This window comes from Micrasema longulum, unplaced genomic scaffold (genome assembly GCF_059751315.1).
Source record: "Micrasema longulum isolate JH-2025_06_02 unplaced genomic scaffold, ASM5975131v1 h1tg000806l, whole genome shotgun sequence".
Taxonomy (NCBI): Eukaryota; Metazoa; Arthropoda; class Insecta; order Trichoptera; family Brachycentridae; genus Micrasema; species Micrasema longulum.
The window spans coordinates 102061-126063 of NW_028277998.1; the positions used below are offsets into that span (position 1 = coordinate 102061).

The following is a 24003-nucleotide window of genomic DNA, read 5'->3' on the forward strand; positions in this document are numbered from 1 at the left end:
GTTAGCGGATTAAGCCGTTCGTAAACACAAATATATTTTTTTCAAATAACCCTCTTTTTGCAATTGATATTATATTTTTTTGTGCATATTTTTTTTTTACTAATTGTAAAATGCTCCATAGATGTTATATTACTTTTATACTGTTTCTTGTAAATTAAATTAATCAATCATAAAATTTATGAAATTACTACCATTTTTAAATCAGTTAAAATAAAATAAGAGTACATTTATTTTAACAGGAAAGTTACTGTATTTTTCTTTAAAATAAAGAATTTTACTAAAAACTAGTTAGTAATCCTATATATCTAAGCTTTCATACTTTATTTTTATACCTACAAAGTATGTCTACTATATTCTGCTTTGTGAGTAATAATAATAAATGAAAATAATAAATTTACTTTAAAAAAAAATATTTTGAGCATATCATTATTTTTTCAATTGCTAATGAAACCATTATTATGCCATTTTCAAATCACATTATGTTCACTTTTATAAAGTTAAATAAACGTTTTGAAATAAATAGTAAAGGCTTTTAATTTAAAAAGAGCCTAAAAATATGTTTTTTTTTAAAGAACATAATTTTGTAACTTTAATTACTATCGAAACTCATTCCATGTTAATTGAGGGCGTTAAATGCAAAACCACTGTGCACTATTTATAGGAAGATCAACAAAACCAGTAGCCAAATGACTATTTCTTTTAAGTTCAATGTGCACATTCAATTTGAAATTGAATAGTTTTCTCGCTACTTCTTATACCACGCGCAAGTTACAAACTGAACTATAAAGAAATAGTCTGTTTTAGTTAGTCTTTCCAAAAACAGTAAACATGCTCAGTGGCGGTTTTGCATTTAACTCCCTCAACTGTAATATTATATTCTTACGGCCAACTTAGATATATAATTGCTAATATTTGATTTGAAACAAATATGGGATTAAAACTTTTTTTATTCTACATACATTTTTAAGCAAAACACCGTATACTAGCCTAAGTGTTGTGCATAAATTTAGTATGTATAGTGAATTACTTAATCTTTATGTACAATGCTTAAATGAGCAACGTCACGGAGCATTATTTACTTTCCTCAATTCTAGACCAAGAGTGGAAGCTTCGGTCAGAAAATAAAATTTTCTTAATGGAAAACATTATACTCCTTTGTCAAATTGTAGTTAAACTGTTTACTTTGTAAAGGTCGTTTCAATTACTATGCTAGGTTGTCGAAAGTTAATGCCTATTGTTGTCAATTCGTTCAGAAACAATTTGATGTCTTTAGCTCGCTGGCTGGTCTAGGGTTGAAGAAAGTATAAATTTAATTTTATAATATTTTAGTTAAGTTACAGAAATAGTTTATTCAATTGAATTTAACGAAGCTAATGTTTGATCAAATAGCCAGCTTTGTTTTTAAGTCATTGAGACATTTTCGTTTTACTTTTGTCTATCAGACTAAAATTTATTAAAAATAATTAATATATTAAACGATATTTGTTTGTATTATTTTCGCGCTAATGACTTATTGTACCAAGCTGACAAAATTATTTATAAATGTTTTTTAATTAAACTTTTTGTAAAACATTATTCAGATACCGCGGATGTAAAAATAAAAACATAAAAATTATTTTGCAGTATATTTTTTTGTCTTCATTGTAGTATCAAAACTGAATAACTAAAATTAGGTACCTTTCATAAAAGGATTTCCAAATTAATATTTATCTAAAGTAACACCAAACATTAAACCTGCGGATGACATATGTTGGAATATTTTTTTTTGCCGTTTTTCAACACCGCATTTGATAAAAAGTTACGGGATTTAATGGACGTATTAACATATATTTTACTGTAGAACATTTTAAGCATAAACACAAAAGTATGTACATGTTTAATTTTCTTCATCAATCAATCTTATGAAATCCACTGGTTGGACAAATAATTATTTTCGGAAATCTAAATTTTGATCATAATTTTTTTTTAATGATTTTTTCCACTTTCTTTTTTGTTGGCAAACATCAAGGAAAATCAATCACTTTCCCTAATTTCTGACTGTTTGTGCCGTTTTAAAATTTTTAATTTACGAAAATAATTACATTACAATCGTTTTGATACTACTAAAAAACTAATTATAACTTATTAATAAGTGTTTACCACGATTTTGGTAATGGTTTTGTTCGGCAAATTATTATTTACGATGATGAGAAAAGTTTTACTTCAAAATAATGTTTTTTTACATCCAAGGTTAGCCATATTATAAATGAGGTGTGGATATTCGTTATAACAATTTTTTCATTAAAAAATTGGCAAATAAAATCACCTCGTTTATACACATAGTTTAGTTTTATCTCCAAGTTCTTATGACACCATTTGTGTGATATCGTTTTTCGTGTGTTATTGAGAAATAATACCCGTCTGGTTTATGCATTTTATCACTTATCGTAACATAATATATCTAACGTCAGATTAACGGTGTGCAGATAAAATTGTCATATTTCAAAGACAAATATAACGTAAATTTTGCGTCATATGATATATGACCCAATGACGTAACAAACATCAATTTAAATGAAGTATCATCTTTAGAATGATAACCAAAAACATAGAACTTTGACGAAATTGAAATGTATTTTTCACGCATAGTATATTCGTGGCTGTATTCAACATAATTAAACAAAGGTTTATAGGTTGTAAAAAGTGGCATTAAAACAGATATACAGACTTTCAGTATAATTGCCTTATTAACGACACATCATTATAAAGTAATTGTTTCTTACTGTTTTATTTATTTATAAAATGTAATATTTTTTGCCATTTTATTGAAAAAGTAATACTTTAACATTGATAATGTTCGACCAATGATTTCTAAAACATCGTACAACACATATTTTCTTTGATCCTAAAAAAATAACCATATTTTATAGTACACTAAATATAATCGTACGTTACTTCGACGTACGGTAGGTTTATATTCGAGAAAGTAGTGCACTTACCTGAGTGTCTTCTGCTAGCTTTTTGGGCTGACTGAGTTGGCAGGAACGGCGAACACAGTGGCGCCATATACGAGCGAATCACATCGATTTTTCTTAATTGATGACGTCGATTCGACCTAAGTTATCTTTCTAGGATTAATAAAAATCAAATTTATTTAGCACGTAAAAACATAAAATAAAGTCAGCAACGCCGTTCTAATGATTTTAATAATGAAATTTGTGTGATATTTTTATTGAAGTAACAAAAACAGCAACACCATAATACGATAGTTAAAAATTGATATTAATATTATTATTGACAGATACACGATTTAAGATTTAAAAATCACCTTTCTCCGTAGATTTTTAACCAATAATTTCTAAATTATTATGTTACAATGTAAGGTACAGACATTGCTTTATTTCCTAATAAAATATACTGAATTACACAGCACTTACCACTGACGCAGCAGTGCCTTAGATAAGTAACCAAATATATCACATTTGTTTGTCTTTAAGCACGAAAACGTTCAGCAATAATGCATAATTGTATCTATCATCTATCACTATTTGCAAAAGCTTTCATTATTATATTATATTATACTACTAGGACCCGCGTTACGAAGAAACGGTAAAGATTCACCGACATTTGTCTATATAATTAAATCAAATTTGCCACCGATAATTCGAATACTTGAAAGTCACATGTGATCGACTGTGACTCGGCCAGTTCATGAAATTCGGGGCATTTTTCAGCAACGCGTTGGTGCCATATGACGAAAGAACGCGATAGATTAAAAAAAAAAAAAATTCCGAGACGGAAATTCGAATTGATTATATCGACCAACATTGGTACATATTTTACCATTTCATTGTAATCGAGTGTCTGCAATATAATGTTTACGTCATAATAGACCCACTCCCGTATGCCGTAGAAAGCTTTTTATAGGTACGAGATTGCCATAAATCGTTATTATTTGTACTTGCATCAAATATGTGTATTTTAAAACCGATATATGAAATATTTTTTATAAAAACAGCGGACATGTGTTGTTTTTTTTTAAAGGCTTTTTTTTGTTTATTTCTTTTTTTTTTCATTAAACATAATTTTTTTCTTGCATCTAGTACAGGTAAACATCGTTTTGCGCTGGTTCGACTTACGCCGATTTACAGTTACGCCGGTTGGCGCCCGCGTGCACCGCAATTCTAATAGCGTACACACTTTTACACGTTGTTTTATTATATTACCGTGTACGCGAGCAGCTTTCAATCGGCAGATCTAACTCGTATCATTTCTTCTATAGAAAGGTTAACAGATGAGCTCTTTGAGATAGATGGGGATTTGAATCGAAGCGCAAATGTTAAAAGAAGCTTCACAGCTGCCGTTCGACCTTATGCTATGATTCTGCAAGAAAGGAAGCAACAATCAAAGCAAATAAAATCGGATGCTTTTTTCAAAACCGTGTGAGAATTTAATTTAGTACCGACAAACCAGTGAGTTAGTATTTATGATTTAAAAAAAACATTACTTACATAAAGAGATTATTCTTTATTTTGTAAACGAATGTAAACTGTATTTATTATTAGATGCATTCATAATTTATTTTGAATATATAAAGAATATGTATTTAATAAACATGTAAGGTTGTTCTTAGAATGTCGACACGGAACCTTACCTCATATCTTTCATTATAAATGTGTTTATTTTACGCCGGTTTCTCTCGGAATGGAACTCCGGAGTAAAAGGACGTTTACCTGTATTATTGTATTTTAAATTGATATAACTATAGATAAAATGGGTTCTTTCATTGAAAAATACTGTTCTAGAATAAGTTGAACGATGTCTTGTAAAAGTACAGAGCAAAGTATCTGTATCAAGATGAATTTAAATCATTGGCTAAGAAACAAACCGATTAAGACCAATTTAAAATTAAGTATCACAAACATATTATTATTTTTTTTCATTTAAATTATTTATTGACAATTCTTGATGGAATTCCATTGTAATGATGTAATAACTTATATTTCCATATAAGTACAATATTTGAGTTTGTCCAAATGTTCATAGACAAAATACTGGATTTCACCCCCTCGGGAGTCATTAAGATTAACAAATTACAACAGGGATGGAAAATACGTTAAATAAGGGAATATGGAAGTCAAGGCATTTACAGGGTTTATGACCTGTCATTGGCTGGTTTAAGTGGCCACTTTACACACTAAGGTTAACAAATTACAACAGGGATAGATAATACCTTAAAGATAGGCAAAATGGTGAATGTTACACGGTGGAAGTGTACCAAGTATTTTTTAAATTAATAACTTATATGGAAATATAAGTTATTACATCATATTATTAAATGTTATTAATATTTATGCTCAGAGCATTAACTTTGTGTTCAAACATTTTAATAAATGTTAGTAAATTAAGGTATACAGCCGCTTACCGACTTTTTATGTCTACCGGTTTTGAAACGTACCCGTCTCTTCGTCAGGATATTCATTACACCAACACGCAAGTATTAAAATACACTTACCATCGCCGTAGGATAGGTATTTTACGAGAAAAACATAAATTACATGCTGAGTTAAAAGGGACGCAAACACCACCATGTCCGAACATGCACTAACATTAGATTAATAATATTTAGTGATATTTTGCAGAAAATGTGAGGGTGGGTGGTTAGGAAAGGGAGAAGCTAGAAAGTCGAAAGTTACACGATTGGTTTATTTTTAAATAAAAAAGATTCTCATATTGTAAATATATTTTTCTTATTATTCCCTTTCCGCACCTAATGGTGTATAGGGCACTGCATTGGTACACCAATCGCAGCGTATCGTGATCATTTTTGTTACATGAAGGTAAGGCAATCAGTCTTACGCTTCAGGTACCAGTCCAGGGACTATGAAATATTCTGATGTGAAAACACCCTTCTGAATAAATATTTCATATCAACCATGTCGGGAATCGAACCCGAGACCTCTTGCATGGCAGGCAAACGAAGCCGACAGCTAATTTATTAGGAGAGTATTATTTTTCAAAGCTTTTTCAATGTGAAACGGTGATGGTAAAGGTAAAAGGGTATTCAAGTATTTGCATGTTGGTGTAGTGAGTGTCCTGACGAAGAGACGGGAACGCGTTGAAACCGGTCGACATAAAAAGTCTGTAAGTGGTTATATACTAATATTTACTAAAGTTTTTTATTAAAAGTTACTAATTGTCACTGTTTTAGAAAATATGTTGTTATATAAAACTCCACTAACCAATAAAAATATTCATTCAAGAGAAACCGTATCTGCATTTTACTGTACTTTCATTATTTTTTTGGATAGTCCAAAGGTCTTTTAAGTTTAGAGTTTAACCTTAATATTTTTAATGTGCTTTTACCACGCTTGCTTACTTTACAAGGCATCAGGTTTTCGGCATCTTATAAGTCCACTGTTGACTTCATCGGCACTTCATGTCGGAACTACGGGACTCGAACCTGACTTGGTAGGATGCATTGCGGCTAGCAGCCGACAGACAGATCTAGAGGCTGTTTGCAGACACCATATGCTCCAACTAGAGAGCGGACGAGGAATGATGATGATTTCTAAGTTGACATTACTTGCAAAAAAATACATTTATTCAGTATTTTTTATAATTCTCTATGAACAATGTTTCATAGCAAATCCATTGACAAATATTCGATTATTTAAAAGCACACATTTAATTTCACATAACACGTGCAGTCCAATAATTTATTATTGTTGACTTAATAATTTTAGGGTCACAGCGGTAATATTCTTTGTTTTAGGTCGATTGTCCCGTATCCTTATTTTAATGAAATAGCGAAAAGTTGTAAAAGGCAAAAACGCCGAGGATTTCAGGGTTTTAAAAGATTTAAGGATTTCCGGGAAAGAGATCCCTTTACCGTATGTTTTTTTACTCCCCTCTTACCGAAATCCCAATCTCTAAATTATTCTTTTTAAAGTATTAGCTTTTTCTTTCTTTACTGAAAAAAAAACACTTCAACGTAAACATTTACGAAATATTAGTAACGTACTAAAGCACCAGAAATGCAATTGAGATTTTTTTAATGGTGACGATCATTAGATATAAACGTATTAGTTTTTATTTTCTGCACTTTTTTATTTTACGCAAAAACATAAAAAGTGTTTGTAAAGTAGTCATAACCAAACTTATGAAACTTTTTGTATTTGTAAAAACGTAAAAATGTATTTTTTTTATTAATTATTTTACTAACTGTTTTGTGTTTCTTAAAAAGGATTTAAAAACATGTATATTTTACATAATTATTTATTTTTCTTGTATACTATAAGCCCTTTCTGGCAATACGAAAAAAAAAAAAATTAACATTAAAACAAAATAATTATAATTTTCTGCATAAAAACGAGGGTTTTGTTAAAGACTTTTGTGATGCTTCAAATTTCTATTATAAATAAAAATTAAATACGTAATTTAATTTCAAAAAGTTATCGCCTTACGTATTTTACATAAAATTCGAGTTTTTAAAGAATTTTTAATAAATTATAACTAGAAACAGCACTTTATTAGAGGAGTCAAGTATAATTGATAAGTTTAAGAAAGGGTCTCTGAGACGGTTTGATCATGTAGAACGAATGGACGACGAAAAAATGGTAAAACAAGTATATGTGGCGAAAATGAACGGCAACGTGAAACGAGGACGACCAAGGAAGACGTGGCATGATCAGATAAACCAAAATCTTAAGTCTGGTCATGTTGAAAGCAGACATAATCGAAAGGCATGTATGACAAGATGTATGAATGTGGAAGAAGCTCGGAATGTATGCCAGGATAGAAGTGTGTAGCGGCCCATTTTCTCTGCCTACCCCTACGGGAAAATTGTGTGATGGTAGTAGTATTTTTATAATTTATTTTTCGAATTGCTTTGTTAGCAAATCGTATAAACCCACAATATAGTAAAACACTTTTTTTTACTTTTATTTATTTATTTAACTACTTGTCCATAATGTTAATTGTACATTGGCGGGCTTATTACCAAATGGCATTTTTTTTCAACCAGCCAATAAAATAATAGTTTTATATTTATAATTCAAGTTACAAAACATATTTAATAGAAAATAAAAATTTAAAAAGCTAAAATGTATAAAAATCTAAATAACTGTATCTGCATATGAATGACTTTAAATCAATAATATCAATCAATGGAAGAAGTAAAAAAGGAAAGGGGAAAAGAGGAAAAGAGGAGAGATTAAGGAAGAGAAAGAAGATATTTCTTCAGACATGATTTAAACGGAGATATTGTGGTTACACATTAGATGATAGATGGGAGATGATTCCACAGTCGAGCTGCATGGACAACTATATGAGTTAGAGAAGAAAGAGGATTTGTGAATGGGTATCAAGAGAGTGCTTTGAGAATTAGAATGAAGAGGTAAACCATGAACTAATAAGAGTTGAAATATTTGACTATGACATGGACAATTCATATCAACAATTTAATTAGCAAAGTGGCAACTTTATCGAGTCTATTTTTTAAAATCAAAAACTTTGTTCCAATAAAGGAAAAAAAATTAATGTATGAAGCATATGTAAAAACTAAAATATGTTATATGCAACTACTATGGGGAACAGGATATCAAAATGACATAAACAGACTACAAAGACAGCAAAATAAAATATTAAAGTTAGTATATGACCTTCCCTATCTAACAGCAACTAAAGAACTTTTTGAACAAACTAAACAATTAAACGTAACTGAACTCTTTAAACTAGAATCTTTAAAATTTATTCATAAATTAGCCACTGATGTAATTGTAGACGAAGAATTAAAACTTAAAAAAATTGTAGTAAACATGAACACAATACGAGAATATCAGAAAAATATCATATACAATCTTTTAAAACGAGAAAAGGACAATCGAGACTTATAAACCATGGACTGAAATTATACAATAAACTACCAGACAAAACTAAACAAAAGACTCAGGCAACCTTTACAAAAGATGTTAAAAATATTATTATTAACAGTAGAATGTGAATTTTAAAAGTGAAAACATTTTGTTAAATGTATATAACCCGTAAGGGTTTATCAATAAAATTTAAATATTTTTTTTTTTTTTTAAAAATGTGAATTGGAAATCTATATTTTTAAATGATTTTACCTATCTCGACTAGGAACGATATTGCTTTGAAATAACCGTGATTCACAATTTTAATGGTAAAATCATAAAATTTAATGCAATCAACATTTCATCCGGGTTCATAGCTTCGTTTGCAATTTTAATGCAGAGATCATCAATTCTGTCAACTTTACAGCTCAAACAAATTCTATTTTATTGACTGAAATAAACTATTCCGAAAAGTACTCTTCCCAGTATTGTTTTATTTGCACAAAAATGTCGCGGAATTAGAAGAGAATTAATTTTTTGGATTGATACATATTATTACAACAGGGATGATGAACATTTGTAGGGGAAGCATTAATGTGGCTTACTACCTAGTTTTGGCTGGTTCATTAAAAAGTGATTAATAAATTACTAAAATTTCATTTCATTTCTATCAAGTGGCTAAAGTAAGAGGAATAATTATGTGTACAATGTTTGAGTTTGTCCAAATGCTTACAGACAGGCTGGATTTCCTCCCTAGGAAGTTATTCAGATTTAAACTTATTTTAACAAGCAGGGAAAACATTTTTTAGAAGGGAATATGGAAGTCTAGGCATTTACAAGGCTTATGACATGTCATTGGCTGGTTTAAGTGGCCACTTTACACACTGTATAACATTCACCATTCTGCCCATGTTTGAACACCCACATTTCATCAACTCTTCCATCTATTGACTTTTGTGAAGTAAATGAGCTGAAACCTTTATCAAGTGGGTGAGATTCATCCAGCTGAACCAAATCACCCACTAGGCAACGCCTGAAAACAATTTTCCAATTTTAAATAGGCCCTGTAAATGCCTAGACTTCCATATTCCCTTCTCAAAAATGTTTTCCCTCTCTGTTACATCTCTGGACATACTCAAACATTGTTTAATTAACTACCTGGTAAAAGAAGAAGTATAAAAATTAGATAATTAGTACTTTGACATTCTATTTATCGGAAAAAAATTCATGGTTACCCAAGAAATAAAACTTTTTTCTAAAGTACATTAAATTCATATTAACAATAAAAAAATACTTATGTAGAGGTTAAGGCTTAGAAATTTTCTTTTCCATATATGGATAAATTTGTCTACATACGAGTATACATACAATTTGTCTACATACGTATGTGAATAAATGAAAAATTAGCTTTCGGGTTAGGCACCTATACATTTGACGAATGTATGGCTATTAAAGAAATAGATTCTTAGGAACTTCTCAAATACAAATTTAGAATTCAATTTGAACGATTTCACTAAATATTGTTGAAGCTCATTTTAGAAGCTCTGTAAACTTAAGTGTTCTTATAAATATCAGAAAAAACGTAAAGGAGCTTGACTTTTACCTAAAAACAAATGAAAGAAGTTATTTCAGAACTCAAGTAGAACTGAATATGGAATTGGAGAACAGAGCTAAATAAACAGTCGGAATTGAAATATATTTTTTATCAATTATACAGGAGTGGCACTATTTTTTTTTTTTTTTTGCATAGTTTTTGCGGTTTCAAAAAAAAAGTTTTAATTATTGTCCTTGAAAATGGGAGCACTGTTTTTTTTTTGGATCGCATAAGGTTTATTTTTTTCTAGTAATATAAAGGATGTTTAATGTAGAAAACACGCAGCTTTTACGCTCAAAAATAACTTAAATTTAACTGGACTTAGTCATTTTCATAAAAAGAATTAAGATTTTATTAAATAACTATTTATTTTTACATTATTTTTCATTATCATTCCCTTTACGCACCCAATGGTGCATAGAGCGCCCCATCGGTACACTAATCGCAGCGTATCTTGATCATTTTTGTTACATGAAGGTAAGATGATTCGTCTTACGCTTCTGGTCCGGGGACTATGAAATATTCTGGTGTGACAACACCCTTATAAACAAATATTTAACATTAACTATGTCGGGAACCGAACCCGAGACCTCTCGCATGGTAAGCAAATACGTTGACCATTACACCACGAGACCGACATTTTACCTTATTACAAATTATTTTTTAGATTAATGAAAAAAATACTGTACAAGTGATTTACTTTACTAAAGGAAATTCCCTTTAAAAACTTTTTGTACCCATAACAAAATACGTGCATTTTTTTATTAATTTACATGATTGTCACCATATTAAATTTATATTTTTTTTATGTGTGACTCAAAATATTCCTTAAAATAGATGCGGAAAGCACGTTTTTACAGAGTGTATTATATAGTTATCCGACTAAGGTCCATTGGAAATATTTTCTTAAGAGTCCGAAAATGCCGTATGTATTTAAAGAAGAAACTAAAAGACTTACATATAAAATCACAATTATTATCATGCTAGGATTGGATTCCTAATAAAGTGTATGTACATATAATATGCAAACTGTCACTTACGAAGCAGAGGAAGTTGAATGACAAACAGAGATAAAGTTTGAAACATCAATACCAAGTTCACAAGTCTTCTGAGTTTCCACAGAACATTAACTACACCAAGGTTCATGGAACTTTCTAGGAAAAGTTTCCAGAACTTTCCACGAAGAGACATTTTATTAAAATATTTCAGATTCATACTACCAGGGGTGACCTTTTACTGCGGTAACGAAAGTTCTCTTGATTAAGGTTTAATTACTTTTTAAATTACTTTTCACTAGGTTTTAATTATTTTAATTGGTAAATCAATTACCAAAATACGTTTACAGATTTTTCCCTCTATATCAATGGATTGTTTTTCGTTTTAATTTACTAAATTTCATTAGAGATGCAAATACTGATCAATTACGATACTATAAAATGAATAACAGACTATATATCCTATTTAAAAATAAAATATTTTAAAGTTTATATTTGAAGCACTACCTTTGTGGTTATTCATTATAATAAAATAAATAAAACAACTTAGTTTTTAAAAACTAATTTTTATTTTTCACCTGGAGGCGGATTCTTTTTATAAATGACATTTTTTCAAAACAATTATCAAATTCCCTACCATCAAACATTAAACCGGCTTTCTACACAACTAATAATATGGGAACATTGTTAAAAAATCACAAAGACAAAGTCCATAAACATAATAAATCTGGAATAAACCAATTAAATTGTAATGATTGCGATTCAATCTGCATTGGAAAAACTAAAAGAAACTTTAATATTAGAGTAAAAGAACACTTAAGATGCTTAAATAATAATAATTTTTCTGAATTCGCAAATCATCTGATAGAAAATAATCATAACTTCAATAAAGACACTGGATTAAAAGTACCTCACGTTGAAAATAAAATATTAAAATGAGACTTAGAAATCTTAGAAATTAAAAAAGCGATTCATAATAAGAAAACAATAATCAATAACCAAATAAACAATATTTCTTTTAGTCATCTCCTGTCTTACTTCGAAAATAATGATATCAAATTACCACTCGTGTAAGAAAAAATCACTTGATTTATTGGGTCCACGTGTAGTATTTAGTGAACATGATAGAAATAAAATAAAAAGGAATCAATTCATTAGTTACGTAAACCTTGACAAAGAAGCTTGTTTGCTTTGAAACCGGTCGGTGAAAAATAAAAATTAGTGGTTAAAAACAAAGCTGTTTTATTTATTCTATTAAAATGTTTTGTTTGTTTTTTGACGTGTAACGTTATAAAAAGTATTTTAATAATAACTTATAAAAGGGTTTTGAAAAAACGGCCAAAAATAAATGACAATAAAATTTTGCAAAGTGAAAACACGTCGTTAAATACCAATTTTCATAACTTAATTTAGTGTTAGAAAACTTCTAAGAGATACCGTGATTTTTCGTTCTCCGTCTCGTAATAAAAAAAATTGCTTTCTGCGAAAAAGAGTTAATTTAAATTAGCATTTAATATTTCTACGCAAAACTAATTATTTGAAAAAAAAAATTTATTTATTTGACGATATAAATCTTATTCTCCATAATATTTCCAATCGTCTTAAAATTGTCTTCATTCGCGATGAAAAAAAATTTTGAAGCCCTAAATCAAAGGTCGCGGTATTTTCAAATACCATATATTTTCCAATATCGAAAGACGTTTGTAAAGAGTAAGAGTAGCTTTATTTTAATTTAATGGTCAGTAACGACCTTTTGTATACGAACGTGATTGACGTAAATATTGTAATTTGTATTACAGTCACGGTAAAAACAATAACTAGGTGATAACGACATCAAGTTCAATTGTACTTTTTTAGGCAGTTAGGCAGTTTCAATCTTCTCCTAATTGTTTACGCGGGACTTCCTCCGATTCTGAAGCTCTAAAGGTTCATTAACTTATATACGGATGAAACCACCGTCTTACCATTCGGGAGTAGTTTTAGCTGCTGACGTCATAGCTCAGGGCGCCCTACAAATCTCGTACTTCTAGGTCTCTAAGTCAAGATATCTGCTGGAACGTATGGCCGGCGTAATAGCCCTCCGTACGGGGAAATGACCATATATTCTTAAAATATATTTTGGAATCGGTCGAAGAATGGACGTGCTCCTAGAGCTACGAGTCGATATACGAGTACATGTTTTATACTCGTATTACAAAATGTTAAGCAAAAACAAAGGATTTTTACTTAAAAAGGTATCTTAAATCAGCATCGTCTCAGATTTAAAATGAATGTGATACTTTGATTAATAAATAAACTTCAAAATATATTATTCTGTCTAAATCCATCTAATAGTCCTGCAGACCCAAGGATCATACATAATTATGTGAGTTGCTAAAACAAATAATAAAAACCGTTCTGGTTTTTTAAATAGCGGTGTTTTATAATTGTCAAGGTTTTCTAGTTTCATATCAAGCACCAATTAATATAGTCAATCATAATGTACAATATGACATTAATTTGTATCTTGAAGCGGGTGAATATTTTCATAGAATTATTATAATACTTAGATTTATACGAATCAACTTTCAATCTCCCAATTTTTCAGAAAAAGTTATTACTAATTTATTTTCGCTGAATTTGCGTAAAATAGCAAAGATTCTTGACTATTATAAGATGTTAATAAATACACTGACTAAAAATTTAACTGTATTCATTAGAAATCACATGTACTAACCCCACCACTAACAAGTAGTTCTCTAATCATCGTGTACTTTATATTTTCAAAAATATTATATTTTTTCATCAATATATGTTTAATTTGCCGTATGACTTGTAGTGCCCGCATTGATATCCATCTATCCATACTAGTACTTAAATGTCTGCACGGTTGTACCTTGTATCGTCTGTCATTAATAATAATTTTTAACTGTTACTGCATGCCAAATTGATGTTTCAATGTTCTTGGGCTTAATGTTGTTCCTCGGTGTTCATGTTGATATGTTAACGCTTTGGTGTCATCTCAAATACTATTAATTAAAACATATTATTCAGAGATACAAATTTTCACATTATTTATTGACTTTATTTAGTAATTTAACAAGGAAACGTTATTTTATTTATTTCCCTTTAAAAATAAAGATTTAATGTCGAAATTGTCCTAGTTCCATATACCCTATTATTTTAAAGCAAAATTTGTTTAAATAAATATGATTCATTTTTAATAAAAGCTTACAACTTTAAAAAAAAAAAGCGTAACTTTATTCAAGTATTTAATGATAGTCAATACTTTATTTTTATCATCTCTTGTTTTTTATAATAATCAAATAAAATCTGGCTTCAAATATTGTTAAATAACATGCCTACTCTTAGAATAAAATTTATATAAAATCCCATAACTTTTATATCGACTTTTATAAATAAATTTTTGTTAATAAATTTTATCCATTTATGTATTATACAGAAAACTAATTTTTGGTTATGTTTTTTTTCGCTAAAGTTATCAAATTAAGTAATATCATAAAGTTTATATTTGAAGCACTACCTTTGTCGCTATTCATTAAAATAAAATAAATATAAAAACACACTATTTTTTTCTTCCGACCAGTTTCAACGCTTCACCAGCTTCTTTATCTGGGTATAATTGAGTGATGAATATTATTCAATTTTATTTTCACAGTGTTTACTAAATATTACATCTAAACACGAGGAACTAATAAACCATCAGATGTATGCTTTGATTTAATATTGAGTAAATACTGTTAAAATAAATTGAATAACATTCGTTAGTAAATAATACCTTATTAAAGAAGCTTGTTTAACTTTCAAACCGGTCACGGCCGATACAAATAAAAAAAGTGATTTGAAACAAAGTTGTTTTATATTAATTTTATTAAGTAATATATAAATTAAGTTAAAACTAGGACGAATTCGTTAGTTGTATGATATGTTTTGCTGATGAATGATCACAATTTAAATATGACGCGCTCTCTTTTTATTAGGGGAAAAAAATGTAACACATGTAAGATATTTTTATTAAATTAAAAACTAAGTATTGTAGTATTTGAAAAATATTTATTGGCATATAATAATGTGTTTAATAAATGCAGATGAAGAAGACGAGCCCCGATGTGTAGCCCTAACGAATCAACACAAAAGTGCAATACGTTTCATACGAAAGGTGAGTTTTTGGTTAATTTTTGCTTTTGAATATTGTACAATTTTGTGCTTTGAACTGATCAAATTTTCAACATGTTTTAGATCATAAATAAAATATATCACAGTTTTTAAGACAATTATTACTTATACCTGTATTCAATTTTATAAATCTTTATCCGACCAAATATGACTCTTGGAAAAATGACATTTTATGAAATACCAACAATACTCGTATGTGACTTTTATCTTGCGGTTTCGATTTATCAGTTTGGGGTGAAAGCGTAAAGATTACATACTTTATTTATATTTCCTTTTATTCTAGGCAGTGAATATAAATAAAGTAAACCACTGAACTTAGATATTATTGTTTTATACAAGCAGATAATATTTATGAATAAGTTAATAGATATCAAATGGTTCAAAACACACACAAATTTTTTTCAAATTTTTCGTTTATCTTAAATACTTAACGGTAAACAAATCACACATAGCAAGCGATTTTAAAAAAGCAGAGTAATATTCATTTCATATTAAAAATTTTACTGCGCAGCCATTAATTTGTACATTTTATGTTCGGTACATTTGATCAGAGACAATAATTGATATTGCTTGTCCCATGATACTTGTTTATGGAAACATCCATGGAGCATTATATTGAAGAATTTTTATACTTAATTCGAATCACTGTTTGTAAATTGAAATTTCAACATATTATCTTAATTTTGTGGTCCAACATTTTACTTTTATTTACATTTTATATTTTACTTACCAGTAACTGGATATGTACAAATATTTAATAACATTAATTTCAATACTTCTTTAAATATTTTACTCTACACCTCACCGTGTAGTGATCATGATTTTTGGCTACCGTACGTAAGGTCCCGGGTTCGATTCCTAATACAACAAAAAATATTTTTTGAACCCAATCTTATTTTTTTATATTCAATCTAGTTTTTTTTGTACCGGTATCGAGATACGCCACAAATGACATTGTTCATGAAGTGCAAGATAAGAAATGAAACTTATAATTTCCACATTAATTTGTCTTTGTCTCTAAATAATTTTTATTTTTTAAAAGACAAACGTCAATTTTTAACTTATTTTTTTGCGTTCTGATGATTAAACCAAATATTAAATTTTTGATGTTAATTTTTAAGGAGTTGTAGGTAAATATCTCACTGTTAGAAAATGTGAACTAAAATTTGGTATAGTGTGTTTCAAACCACTAAAGTCCGATCCGTGAGTCGTCGACAGTAGCCAAGGGATCACATTCCGGTTCGATATCGCAAAAGAAATAATTAACAATATTTTATACGCGCTAAAAACATTTATTATTATATTATATTAGTTATTTGATACTCTTGGATCATTACGTAATTGTGTTATGATATAAAATAGTACACGTGTGTGTTTGTCCCATAATCCATTCAGTCCGCTGGCGCTGGTAAACAGGACTGTGAAGGATACAATTTGCGGTATTCATTCTCCGTTGTCTTAGTGATAGAACATTACGTGCTTCAACTATTGTGGTTCTGTGCTCGTAGCCCGTGACAATAGGCTACCTTTGTTCTTGTATGGGACGTGCCATTTCCCATCAAATGGATTCTCTCTAATCTCCCCTACACACAGTTTCAGGGTCCGCGGAAAATGGCAAGTGTGTCAAATCCAGCCACTGCGCATTTAATATCATTTCATTTATCACGTAAATCAAAATAAAAATAATGTGGTGTAATTTTATTTTAAAAAATGACAGTTCGTGTCGGTAATTATGTTGGTGAACGTATCGATCATATTGTTTAGTATTTTTTTTAATGATATGTTTTAACGCGCGATAATTGAAAGAAAATAATATTTTATACTTATAATATGAGTAAAATATACCGGTAACTTTATCGGATCTTTGTAAATGCAATAACATTTTTTCTAGCTTCAATGTTTTGGTATGATTTTGCTAATGTGACAGTAAGTAACGCGTCTTGTGTGAAGCCTTCCAGTTACAGAACTAAACAAGAGACAGTACTAACACTTGACAACACCTGCAAGTATACACATATTGAAAATGCTAAATGTTATGTTTGTTTGCCTGTTTCCAACAGATGAAGTATTTTGTTGCTCGGCGCAAGTTTAAGGAAGCGTTAAAGCCTTACGACGTAAAGGATGTCATAGAACAATACTCCGCCGGGCATGTTGATCTGCTGGGCAGAGTCAAAAATGTACAAACTAGGTACAGAGGATTACCATCCCCACTGTCATGTGTAGTGCTCCATGAGTGATCAGTACTTGTCTCCTTGTGCTCTAATCGGTCTGAGCGTGTTATGCACTAACTTACCTAAGACATCGCTGCACCTGACAACTCTATTGGTCAATACTGAACCCCGACTAATGTACTCGGCTGTGTATACTACCCGTATGTACGGACACCGCACCCTCGTAATATGAGCGAGTTCTTCACTCTATTCACTTCTTGTTTAACTGTTCCCACACTGCCGTTTCGAATGTATGTATCTTTATATGTACATAATATATCAATTCAAACGGCGATTGCACTCAATTCTTGTTTGTGTTTAGAAGTTGTCAGCGAGAAGCGATGGACTTTGCTTTAGACCGAAATAAACGTAGCTTGATAGGGATCGATTGCATCGCTAGCAGATTACTTTCAGAGTGCATTCATAACTCCTACAGACAGCATGAGCTACTAACTATCCAATATTTCTTTACACTGACTGCCCTTTTTCTCCTCTAATCTTCTATTGATGCCTTACTTTGACGCAATAATGCCAGTGTTACGTAATGAACTAAATCATTCTGATAAATACTAAATATAATTATTTTTGCAGTTTGACCATAATTTTGGGAGTGCCTAATTTTTTTACTTGTACTAAGACATAATTCTGCATGTAAAGTAGAATTTTGAGACAGTTATTCGAATGGGGAGAGTGACAATTCTTAGTGGCTAAATTCTTTAACGGATGAGTAGTTTCCATACATTTTTCAAAACGCCTTTTTGATGCATGGTATTTTGTTAGTTTTCATACGAAGTCTAAATTGATACTGAGGTATTGTAAGGAATACAGAAAATCTTAAACGCTTTTGTAAGAAAATAAATCTTGGCAAAATTAACACGTTATGAGACATTTATACAATACTCGAGCTTACATCATTCCCGCTAGAATCACTCATTGATGGATTGATGATACCAAACCATGTGTTCCAAAGTGAATGCACCATCGCATCATGTGCGTTTTCCCTTTTATGTTTTTATTACTGGCTGTTCCTTACATGTTGTGTGTTGTTTTGTATGTTCCTTGTAGCTCAAGTATTTTCTCGCACGCAAGAGATTTAGGGAAGCACTGAAGCCTTACGATGTTAAGGATGTGATAGAGCAATACTCTTCGGGGCATGCTGATCTCCTGAATAGAACCAGGAACCTCCAGTTCAGGTGAGTGGCTCCACAGGACCGGCCATCCTTCCACCCCGAGGATTTGTGTTCCGACCGACCATTTTAAAACTCATCCAATATTACGTGCAATCAGACAGACTATGTATATATATATATATATATATATACATTGATGAAATCATGCAGTTGAATAAACAGATAAAGCAATTTTTACAGTATTTTTTACAGAAATAATCCCCAGCCAGTTTTACGTGTTATATATTTATTGCAAATGACATCAAACGTGACCCTAAAACTCTTCTTTTTTTATTACACGCAATCTAAAATGCTTTAATAGTTTGCTTCATAATATTTTAGTTGGAAAGGCAAATAATTTTTCCTACCAAATTAATTTGCTGCACTTTTCTTTGATAAAGGGCACTGCTTTGTTGCTTCAAACGTAAATTTGATGAAATCAAAATGTTCTTTTCAAAAAATTTATTTTATTCAAAATAAAAAAAATGTATTGAAATTAGTATCAATTATTATATTACTTATCAATGCTCGCATTATGTTGCGTTTCAATTAAAATCGTTCATTAAAATTATTTTTAATTAAAATACACAAATGACGAGTACACTTTTATAATACTTCATTTGTATCTAAATAATAATGCTTCAAACTATTGTAATGTACATCAATTTTATCTTTGTATTGTGCGCTTGAAAACTTTTATAACTCAATAGAGGCTTTATAAATAATGTTAAATAAATAACTGTAGCTTAGTTTAAACGCGTAGATATATAATTAATACTTTACTAATGAATCTCGCTTTAGATTTTAAAAATGCACGTCATAAACTAAAATGCATCAAAATTAGATTAGAAAATAGGAACTTAAACAACATTGATAAAAAAAAATAAAAAAAATATTTGTAATTTATGCTAATGCCAATGAGGAAGTTCGGTGTTATTTTTGTTATTAGACTATCAAACTAAGCCAATTTTCAAATGTATATTTTTTAATGTATCGTATTAGAATCGCTATGATTTTTTAAAGTTTTTTATTTAGAAATTACATCGCCAGTGACGTCACGAATTGTCATCGGTGAGTTGTGCTGCCATTTAAAAGTAGAACTGTGTAGCTGTCAAAATACACCAAACGTTGAAAAAATGGCTGCCCGGAAACCGGAATTCAATCACAACACATAACAACGCCATAATTGAACGGTTATTGTTCATAAGACTTTTGACGTTTTAAAGTAGTTCAGTTTTTTTTTTATACATTTTCTAGAAACTTCGTCGCACAATTAAATGCCCTAATTTTACCGCGTGTAAAAAAATGTTCTTATATCCATTTTCCCGTAGCACTGAACTTCCTTATTAAATAATTTTAAACAATGAAAATTATTTTCTAACAGCTTTCTTTAATTTAATTTATTAACTACATTACAATAAATTATTATTTAACATTTGGAGATATGATAAAAATAGACCAATAAATTGCCAATTTCATACATTTTTTGTCTTAAAAACGACATAAAAATATGATATAAATGTTTTTTAAAGTAGTTTCAGTATTCCATTAAAAAAACGTTTTTATTTATCCAAAGTTATTCTATAAAAGCATATTAAAGTAAAATCTCTGCTGCGATTTTTAAGAATAAAACAACCGTTCATTATTACAAAAGTAAAAAAAACCTTAATTGATTTGATATGAAAATAATATTTATTTATTTAACAGTTAAAATTACACAGTGAAGCCTTAAAGAGACAAATCAACTATCATTCTAGACGACCTACTTTAAAACGTTTAATTGATTTTTTTTCTGAATGGTAAAGGTCATTTTAATGATTCAGAACAACTAAAAAATAATATTCAATTTTGTGATATCTAAATTTTAAAATAGACGATTTGAGTTTTTAATTAGATAGCTAAATCAAAACAGTGTTACGTATTTATGAAATTATTGTTTTTATCCTATAGGTTAGACCAAATTCTGGGGAAACAAGGGTCAAAAGCAAAAGACGTATATGCCTCAAAAATCAGCTTGGCCAGTAGAGTCGTCAAAGTAGAGAGACAGGTAAGGAATATTTTTTTTTATTTGTTTATTTACAAAGCTGCATTGTATATATTTTAATAGATAATAATGAAAGTAAATTGTACACTTAAGAGTGAAATATTAAGATGATATGTATTGGACGAGCAGTTCAATTGAATAAATATTTAAATATAGTTTTTCTGTCACTCTGCACGTCGGACTGATTATGATAAAATTGAGGTGTCTACTTCCGTTTTTCGCACCACAAAAGTGATCCGGTTTTGTTTTATTTATTTATTATTATTATAACTAACGGCCGTCGCTAAATTGAACAAAATTAAAAACAAATACAAAGTTATAGAATAGAAAGCAAACCTAGTTAATTTTTATGGTTAAACTCGATAAAAGTTTATACAAACAGACTGAATCTCCGGTTCATCGGTTATTGTTGCAAAGTCAGTAGTACTTACTTCCAATGTACAACCGAATGAGCATGAACCTATCTAGGTAGCAAGTACGACTGCTTGGATACTTAATGTTTCGGGGTCTCAAACTAATTACTTTATTTACTCTATCTTAAAATTTAAAATCTAAAAAAATGCATATTAAAAATAAAATATAAATATTGCATGTGTAAAAACTAAATACAAATAGAAATATTATAAATATACATTATTTGTTTATTTGTTTAAATTTAATGTTGTGCACACAGTGCTATGTTAATATAAATCTAGACAATATTACGAATAAAAAATAAACCTAACACAGCACCAATTACGTACACAACACAATGTATGAAACAACTATCTAACAGTACAACAAGATGTAAGAAGAATTTGTGCTTTGTGTGAATTTACTAGTGATTGTGTTTTTATTGTTGTGAGTATGAAATGTAGTGCGTGGAGTGAAGTGTATGGAGTGATGTGTATAAGATGTGGTGTTTATGTAGTGTGTATTCTGGTAGTACCTAGTTTAGTATTGATTATTTCTGTTTATTTTCAAAGAGGCTAAATGATACTAATATTACAGTAACTTTAGACTTATTATTATAACTTTACCATGTTGTTTTACTTGTGATGCTCATTTTTAAATTAGGAAAAAACAGACAACTTATGTTTACACCTAATATATTGTGTTATGTACGTAATTTATGCAATATAAGGTTTACTTTTATTTGTAATAATTACTTTTTACTATACCAGCAGAACTGTGTACACACCGGTAAATATAAACAAAGTAATATAAATGCTTTTTACCATCCCAAGGTCGACGACATAGAGACCAAGTTGGACCAGCTGCTTGAGCTGTACCTCGAAGACCGGAAGCGCTTCCCCGCGCTGGCCGAGCCCCCCGGGCCCGAGGGCGGCGGCTGCCGGGGTGGCAGCGCGGGGGGCGCGGGGGAGCCGCCCGCGGCGCCGCGCCCCCCGCGCCCCATCCTGGTGGACAAGCAGTGCTCGGAGCCCACGTCGCCCATCGCGCTGGCCTTCCAGCCGCCCCCGCCGAGCGCGCAGGGGGCGCAGCCGCGCCGGCCCATGCACAGAGGGTACTCGGATCTCGGGAATAGAATAAGAAAACGAGTAACTTTAAGGTGAGCGAAATTTTTAATGTATATGCATATCTTATTTTTACTGACATATAGCTCTTTCTTAAAGTGGTTGATACGAGTATATCGTAAGCGAACGTACCAATCACTGATTTTAAAGATTAGCAGAAAAACACCCGATCAGATTGCCTAAATAGAAATGCAATACTGAGTAAATGCATTAGAGATACATTTTTAATTCAAATAGTGTATTAAAAGTATGCCCTATCACACATGCACACATCTTCTGACACCCACACACACTTAATCACACATACACTTAATCACAAATTAAAATATTCTTACTGAATCCAATTAACAAGAAAAAATAATAATTTGGTTTTAGTTTTAGTACTAATAGGATATTATTATTTATTTATTATCCTCGTGTCGACCTAAGCCAATTACAACAGTTATATGAAGCAACCTATGTACAAGAAACTGACCATAAAGAACAAACTATGTAGCAAAGACCAACAAGGGCAATAAAATAATGGTATACAATATATGCAGACGATAAACATATAAGATTTCGATCTAACCATGTCGATCCATTCTCATGCCGAACATTTTTTAGTGGCAAAGAGATCTACAAAAAGCCGGAAGATCTATCCTAAAAAAAATCAAGTTATATGACGGATTGACTAATCCTACACATTCTCGACATTAGAAAATTTAATAAATAGCAAATGTTGACTTCTGGCGACATGGTTGGGAACGTGAAAAGAAATTGATTGCAACAGAGATGGGACATTACTTATTGCGTTAAGTTGATGATCTTGATTTATTTAATGACTCAGCTCTCCGCTACAAACGGAACCCGAGTTTCATTTTCAATAATAATATTTAGCCTCTATCAATAAAATTAATAATAATAATAATATTCAGCCGTTTTTGATATAAAATAAACATCACATTTCTCACAAACCACTTTATAAACAATACTACTTATTTTATTTTATTTTATTTTTTATTTTATTTTAATTTTTGCACCACAACAGGCCAGGAGGCCCAATTACAGTGGTGAATTACATCACAGAACACCCAGGCTTGAGAAAAATCACATTTAATTTTTGTGTTCTCACCGGGAATCGAACCCGGAACCTTCCGTCTGTGAGTCAAGCGTCTTGACCACTACACCACGGAGGCCACCACTTATTCAAAACTATGGAGATACTAACACAAATGGAGTCACGTGTTAAACATATTCTCGTCAAATTTTGTTGTCCTGTTTAGATATTGTATTATATATTGTGTTGTGTACGTAATTGGTGCTGTGTTAGGTTTTTTTTTGTTGTAATAATATCACTGTATTATACCAATATAGCACTGTGTGCACAGTAATAAACTTAAATAAAAATAAATGATTTTTGAAAATGCATCTAAGGTCCATCTCAGTTCTACGTTTTTCCAATGAAGATAGATTAAGAGATTGCTC

General features: G+C 30.3%; 1 protein-coding gene across 1 annotated transcript in view; it reads left to right on the forward strand.

The window, feature by feature from the left end:
- Window positions 1-24003, forward strand: part of LOC148278939 (potassium voltage-gated channel subfamily KQT member 5-like) — a 142134-nt gene that overhangs the window by 53407 nt on the left and 64724 nt on the right. Inside the window, exons 5-8 of the mRNA XM_088230678.1 lie at window positions 15512-15582; window positions 18875-19002; window positions 20929-21025; window positions 22249-22571. Coding sequence (XP_088086804.1) covers window positions 15512-15582; window positions 18875-19002; window positions 20929-21025; window positions 22249-22571 — 619 coding nt within the window. The remainder of the gene's footprint in view (window positions 1-15511; window positions 15583-18874; window positions 19003-20928; window positions 21026-22248; window positions 22572-24003) is intronic.